This window comes from Tupaia chinensis, unplaced genomic scaffold, assembly GCF_000334495.1.
Source record: "Tupaia chinensis unplaced genomic scaffold, TupChi_1.0 Scaffold000333_1, whole genome shotgun sequence".
In the NCBI taxonomy this organism is placed as follows: Eukaryota; Metazoa; Chordata; class Mammalia; order Scandentia; family Tupaiidae; genus Tupaia; species Tupaia belangeri.
This window is the reverse complement of record NW_006159827.1, coordinates 2,265,779-2,272,944: the sequence shown is the minus strand read 5'-3', so window position 1 is coordinate 2,272,944 and position 7,166 is coordinate 2,265,779. Positions and strand designations below refer to the sequence as shown.

The 7,166-nt window shown below is 45.8% G+C and overlaps 1 protein-coding gene and 1 pseudogene across 4 annotated transcripts in view; both read right to left on the bottom strand.

Annotated features, from left to right (window-relative positions):
• Window positions 1-7,166, bottom strand: part of SRGAP3 (SLIT-ROBO Rho GTPase activating protein 3) — a 287,471-nt gene that overhangs the window by 85,984 nt on the left and 194,321 nt on the right. For all 4 annotated transcript variants that reach the window (XM_006152033.3, XM_006152034.3, XM_006152035.3 and 1 more), the window contains exon 5: window positions 2,170-2,355. In XM_006152033.3, coding sequence (XP_006152095.1) covers window positions 2,170-2,355 — 186 coding nt within the window. The remainder of the gene's footprint in view (window positions 1-2,169; window positions 2,356-7,166) is intronic.
• On the bottom strand, window positions 6,609-6,947 carry LOC102479031 (elongin-C pseudogene; annotated as a pseudogene).

Below are 7,166 nucleotides of genomic sequence, written 5' to 3'. Positions count from 1 at the left end.
AAGCGAGAAATCACCCCCCAGGGAGAATGGCCACGCCACAATCCCTTCTCCTCCATTCTCCTCTCGGGATCTGGGCCACGCACACACACGCGCCCGGCGTGAGTTTTAAGCCACCGGGTCCAGGACGCAAACCGCGGTCGACTACGTGGGAGTCCAGCGACATAGCCATTACACTAACTGCTGGTCCCAGTACTTCACTGCTTTTTATGGCTGAATAATATTCTAGAGCTATCCTACATTTCACTCATCCATCCAACAGCAGATGAACGTCCGGGTAGTTTCCATCTTTTGGCTATTAAGAGTAAGACTGCTATGAACATTCATGTGCCAGCTCGTATGTAGTCATTTGCTTTCATTTCTCGTGGGTAGATACCTAGGAGTGGAATTACCACATCTCATGGTATGTTTAACATTTTGAGGAGTTACCAGATTGCTTTCCAGGGATAGAACCAATTTACATTCTTTCTGGTAGTCTGAAGATTCCAGTTTCTCCACTTCCTCACCAATACTTGTTCTGTCCTGTCCGCCTTTCTTATCCAAGTTGTCCTAGCCGATGTGAAGCAGTATTTCATTATGGGTTTCATTGCATTTCCTTAAGGACTAATGATAATGATAAGTTTTTCTTGTTTGGCTTTTTTTTTTTTTTTTTTTTTTTTTTTTAAAATTTTTTTTTGGGGGCCAACACTTGTTTAGAAATGTCTATTCAGGGACCAGCAGTTAGCATAATGGCTATGCTGCTGGACTCCCACGTAGTCGACCATGGTTCTTATCCCGGACCCGGTGGCTTAAAACTCATGCCGGGCGCGTGTGCGTGCATGCCCAAGATCCTGAGAGGAGAATGGAGGAGAAGGGATTGAGGCGTGGCCATCCCCCCTGGGGGGTGATTTCTTGCTTTCTGTCTCTCTGTTTCTCTCTGTCTGTCTGGCGAGTGCACGCGCCCTATGGCAAAAAACCTCTTTAAAAAAAAAGGAAAAAAAAGAAATGTCTATTCAAATCCTTTGTCCATTTTTAAATTGAGTCTCTGTCTGGTTATTATAATTTTCTTTGCTTTCAGAAATTACCCTGGAGTTTTACTTTATTTGCTTCCAGTTACTGTTCTAGCTTACCTCGGTCCTGTTGGATTTTATTCGTCTCCATCTCCTAAAATTTTTAGAGTCAGAGAATAACATAGTCGTAGAATTAGACTCATAGAAGCCCAAATAAACATCTGGTATAATGTTTTGCACACAGAAAGAACTCAGGGAAGTTTGTTGATTGCACAGAATGAATGAACACAGAAAATTCAACAAGATCATAGCCTTGTATGAGAAGAGGAACCCAGTCACCTTGTTTAGGATGACAAAAAAAAAAAAAAAAAAAAAAACCCAGGGAGTATGTACTGCCCCTCTAAATCCCCTGGCCATGGCAGGCATTATTAAATGATCACAGTACTGTTGCTAGCTAAGTCAGGTTAGAGCTTCACAATTCTCAGCACAAAACTCTGGACAGCCAGTCAATCCAAGTTGAGGGGAAACATGAGACTTTTTGCTGTCCCTGTCAAAATTGAAAACTGAGCCTCAGAGAGGTGTTGTAAATGTGACAGTGTCAGAACCCAGCCTAGCTGACTCAAAGTGAAGACTCCCCCGCCACACCCCATGGAAGGGCTTTTCCAGCCCCCATACTGTTTCTAAGTCCCTCGCATCAGGCTTGGCAATGGCAGTTTTGGAACAGGCCCTTCACCAGGCTCCCAGGTGCTGGTTGGTAGCCCAGTGCTTTTCCTTCCTGGTGGGACACACTCAGTTTCATCCAGCCCCACCTGACTCCCAGGCACCATATTGGCCTATGAATAAGTCCCTACTTCCTGACACTTAATGATTGCTGCCCGTTGGAGAATGTGCTTGCTGGGCGTGCATCTTGTCACAGCTCAGCTCTCTTGGCAGCTAAGCACCCCCTCTGCCTGTTGATGCTGGCACTAGGCCAGACCTAACCAGCGCTAGCAGCAGCATGGCCGGCCCTGCTGCCTCAACACTGACCTCTGAGAGAGCAGGATGCTCACGTACTGCCCCACTCCCCCACCCCCCACTCCAGGGGTGCAGTGGAAAGAGGAGAAGGTCAAGGCTATCAGCAGAGAGCATGGCCCTCCTCATCCTGCCCTGCCCCAACCTCAGCAGGCCTGGGACTGCCACTCGCCTTCTCCTTCATCTTCTCGATCTTTTTCACCGAGCTGCGACGCTGGGGCCGGTCCTCATGCCGGAGCAGGTTCATGCTGAGGTCTCCTGACTTGTTGAACTGCTTCTCCTCCTGCTTCTCGGCCTCCTTCAGTTTGCTTTCTGCACTGATGCTCTCCGCGTGGTACATGTGGTAGGTTTTCATGACCTGGGGACACAGTCATGTGAGAAACCAACAGCATGGCCAGCCCAACTGCTCCACAATCGTAGCCAAGTTTTGTAGTCCAGTTGGATCTGACCCCACACTCCTCCCACCACACATTCTGAACACCTGTGCTTCTTCACTTTTCATTTGCTTGTTTGATTTTTCCATAGGGCATATGTGCTCACTGGAGAGAGAGAGTGGGAAAAAGAAGGAAAGTGAGAAAGCACCCCCAGGGCAATGGCCACACTGCTGCCATCCCTTCTCCTCCATTCTCCTCTTGGGATTTTGAGCACCCATGCATGCACATGCCCCTGATGTAGTTTTGGTCAGACATGTGGGAGTCTAGTGTCTTTACTACCACTCTACCTGCTGGCCCCCTTTGTTTCTTTATCTTTGCACAAAGACTCTGAGAACTGGAAATAATAATAATGATCCTCATCAACAGCAGCTTCATCACCATCACCATCATCATCACCATCACCACTGTCATCACCACCACCATCACCACCACCGTCATCACCACCACCATCACCATCATCACCACCACCACCATAGTCATCACCACTACCATCACCATCGTCATCACCACCACCACCATCACCATCATAACCACCACCATCACCATCATCACTACCATCACCACCACCGTCATCACCACCACCACCATAGTCATCACCACTACCATCACCATTGTCATCACCACCACCACCACCATCACCATCATCACCACCACCACCATAGTCATCACCGCTACCATCACCATCGTCATCACCACCACCACTATCACCATCATCACCATGATTAGGCATCAGGGTTGGGTCCCCATGATTAAGTCATGACAAGTTTTAAGGAAAGCTAATGAGACAGACAGATGGACACAGGTCCACACTCTCTTGTTCTCTGCCATCTTGTGATACAGCCAGAAGACTCTCACCACATGTGGCCCCTGGACTTCAGATCTCCACCATGAGCTGAATAAACTATTTTCTTAAAATTCCTAGACATAGCTATTTTCTATTATCAGCAACAGAATGTATTCAAATTGTGAGTTTTGGTGGGAAAACCTCTCTCTGCATCCTACCCATTGGCGCTCATTTGCAGTTGCCCCAAGGTCTTCTTTTTGCTGATTTTATCCACTCTACATGTCAGTTCTCTGAAGTTTATTTCCAGACACCCCGATAGACCAGAAAGTATGCCGTATTGATGGGTTCTCAACATCTAGTGACCAGAAGGGATGACTGCAGGCTTACTGGTAACCAAAGCAGTTACTGGTTCTTGATCTTCATGCCATGGTTTCCAAGAACAAAATGTGGTGAGAAGCTGTGAATGCTTGCCATAGTCCATCTCCAGGAACCCTGACTTCGCCCTTCTCGATGCTTTCCTCTATCCTTCCACATTCACAAACACTCCTGGTTTTATTGCCTCATTGATATACTGGGGTATGGTCCATTTCTGGATCCTACCTCTTTCTGGGCTCAGTGATTCCTACACAGCCACTTCTTCTACAAGGGGATTTCAAAAAGTTCATGGAAAAAGATGGAATTAAGATGTAAGTTTCTCTTAGTACAATTTTTTTTTTTTTAAATCCAGGCATAGTTTTTTCATACTACCTATTTTCCTTTGAAGAGAGGAATCCATCATCTTCCCTGGGTAGTTCAGAGGATGAGAGAACTATGACGGGTCTTCAAAAAGTTCACAGAAAATGCATAGTATGAAAAAACTATGCTTGATTTCAAAAAATTTTCCTACCTTGATAAACTTACATTGCGGGCCAGCAGGTGGCATTGGCCTGCTTGGTTAAGGCACTAGAATTCCCACATTGTTAACCACAGTTCGAATCTCGGACCTGGTGGCTTGCTTTCTCTCTGTCTGTCTCTGTCTTTCTCTGGCAAAACTCTTGGGAAAAATAATAATAAATAAAATAAATAATTCTTTTTTAAAATGTCTTATATTGTAATTACATTTTCCATGACCTTTTTGAAGTCCCCTTGTAGAAGGAACATTTCCATTTGTGGGACCAGCAGATGGTGTAATGGTTACATCACTGGCCTCCCACGTAGTTGCCCACAGTTTGAGTCCAGTTCCTGGCGACACACCAGGCATGCGTGCGTGCATGTCCAAGATCCCATGAGGAGAATGGCGAAGAAGGGATTGTAGCATGACCATCTCCCCTCTGGGGTGATTTCTCTCTTTCTATCTCTCTGTCTGTCTGGCAAGTGCACGTGCCCTATAGCAAAAAATCTCTCAAAAAAGAACATTTCCATTAGCAACTAGATCTCCCTGTCCAACCATCCACACAAGTACCCAACCACTCACTGCACGTCAGCACCCCAACTGGGTGTTTTCAGTCTTCCATATTTCTCTTTGCTTTGTTTCCACTCTTATTATACCATAGAGTACTCTTCCTGCTCTCCAATAAACCAAACTTCCCAGAATAGTATCTGAACTGCTTTCCAAAAATCCCATGCTTAGAGAACACAGCCCTGAATACCCTGGGGCCAGACTCTTCTACAATCCAGCTGATTCCGGATCCCAAGGGTAACAGTGAACTCAATTGCCCAGCATGACATGCCAGACAGCTGCCACCAAAGAGTTCACCTGGGGTCTTTTCTGAAATGAGTCTATTCATACCTAAAATCTTCAAAATGTTTCCTTTATTTAGTTACCTAAAACCTGGGCTTCAGCATGAAAGGTTCTTAGCTCAATAGCCTAACAATATTATCCGTGTAGAGTGTGTTAAATAATATTTAAACTTAGTGGGTACCTGAAAGTTTGCAAACTCTTTTCTATTAGCTCCTTCTATTGAAGGAGCACTTAAATTAATCCTTACGTCAGTTCTGGAGGCAGTGTGATGACAGTGAAAGCAGCTAACATTTATTGAGCATTTACTACATGCCGGGCTTTGTTCTAAGCACTTTACATGTATTAACTCACCTCTCTCTCTCTTTCTCTCTCTCCTCTCTCTCTGTCTGCCTGTCTCTCTCTCTCTCTCATGCAAACACAAATATATGAGAGAGGCACCCTCTGATCTCTACAGGTGGGGAGATGATGGCCTGAACTAGTTCAGTAAGCTCCTGAAGGTCAAGTTAGTAAGTAGAAACAAGGTTCAAAGTCAAGGTGACAGACCCAGAGCCAGAGCCTGAAGGGCACATGGTTGTTCTGCCTTCCTGGAACCCCTTCCTTATAAAACAGGGATGGAAAGACACTCCAGCCCACAGGTATTCAGGAGATCTAGTGCTGAGACTCACCCCTTTCCCCACTGGCTGGTGTCCCTCTGTACCTGCCTGGAGATGGGCAGATGGGGGTAGATGGTAACACACTCTGTGAACTGAATGTGAAGTGACTGACAGCAGCAGTAAAGGTGGGGCTGGGAAGGGGCGGAGTTGGATGCGGTATAGCCACTGCCAAGTCATTGAACTTGAGATATCTGAAGGGCCTCTCAAAGATCCCCATTCCATTTGATGTCAGAGGAGGAGTTCACCTACCAGCCCTGCAGATCCAGGAGGGCCTCTCTGAACAAGTCTAGGGAAGGACCTCGTAGGGACATGTCAACTAAATATTCCTGGACCTAGTGAGCCAGCAGGTGACATGATGGTTAAGGCACCAGACTCCTGCATGGTCGACAGCAGTTCAAGTCCCAGACCAACTTGAAACTCACACCAGTGTGTGCATGTACGTGCCCAAAATCCCAAGAGGAGAATAGAGAGGAAGAGATTGCAGTATGGCCATCCCCTTGGGGGGGGGGGAGTGATTATTTTCTTTCTCTCCCTCTCTCTGGAGAGCATATGTGCCCTATAGCAAAAATCTCTTTAAAAAGAAAATAAATTAAATAAAATATTCTTGGACCTAGTTCAGATTCATTTATTCTTAGAATGTAGAGTCAGAAACTCCTCCGGAAATCTTGGTGTCCTACAGAGAAATAAGGCTCGGAAACAGCACGTGCGGGCCAGCCACAGTGGCACAGCAAGCAGTAGCACAGCACTCCGTCAGCTGCAGCCACTCGGGAAGGCCTCAGACTCACGTCCCGAGTTTTCCCTGTACACTCCAGACACCCAACTGGCTGGGAGACTTAAGGCATGATGACACAGTGGGAAGTGCCTCTCCTCCTGCTCTTTCTATTTCTCTCATGTTAGAAATAAATAAACAAACAGGGAAACAAGTAGCAAGTGTTTTGTCCAGAGTCACCTAGGGAGCCAGGCAGAGCAGAGACTAGAGGCTACTGAAAAAAGTTAACAGTTTATTATAATTTATTTTATTTAACAATCTAGGAAGTTCGCAGCCATCAGCAATTCCAGGGCAATTTCAGGTGCAACTGGGAATTCAGGAATCTCGGTGGAGCTGTTGGCATAGTGAACCTTGTAGGTAAAATCCGTGCATACTTTTGATAGCACATGTGAAGGAATCTCTCTAAAATTGACCTCATTGGTTTTGTTCTCAGCAAACTGACCTGGGCCACTCAACATGGCTTTTATTATTCCTGATGTTAGTGCATGTTCTCTTTTTATAATAAATTTGTGACCATCAGAAGATACCAATTTGACATACACGGCACCAGGGCTTTCACAGACATCATAAGTTTTCTCTTCTCCATCCATTCTGTTCTTATGAACTTTTACTTTGCTTCCACAGGAACTCTAGTAGTTTATCATCAGCCCTGTAGACACTGAAACGGAGTCCCTGTGTACCACCAGGTCTTAGGCTACTCAGGCAAGGCCTTCTCTGGGAGTCACCAGCCTTTTGCTGTGTACACATTGCTTTTTGCATCTTCCTAGATCCTCAGATCCTCCAAACAGGAAAGTGTTATCTACACTCTT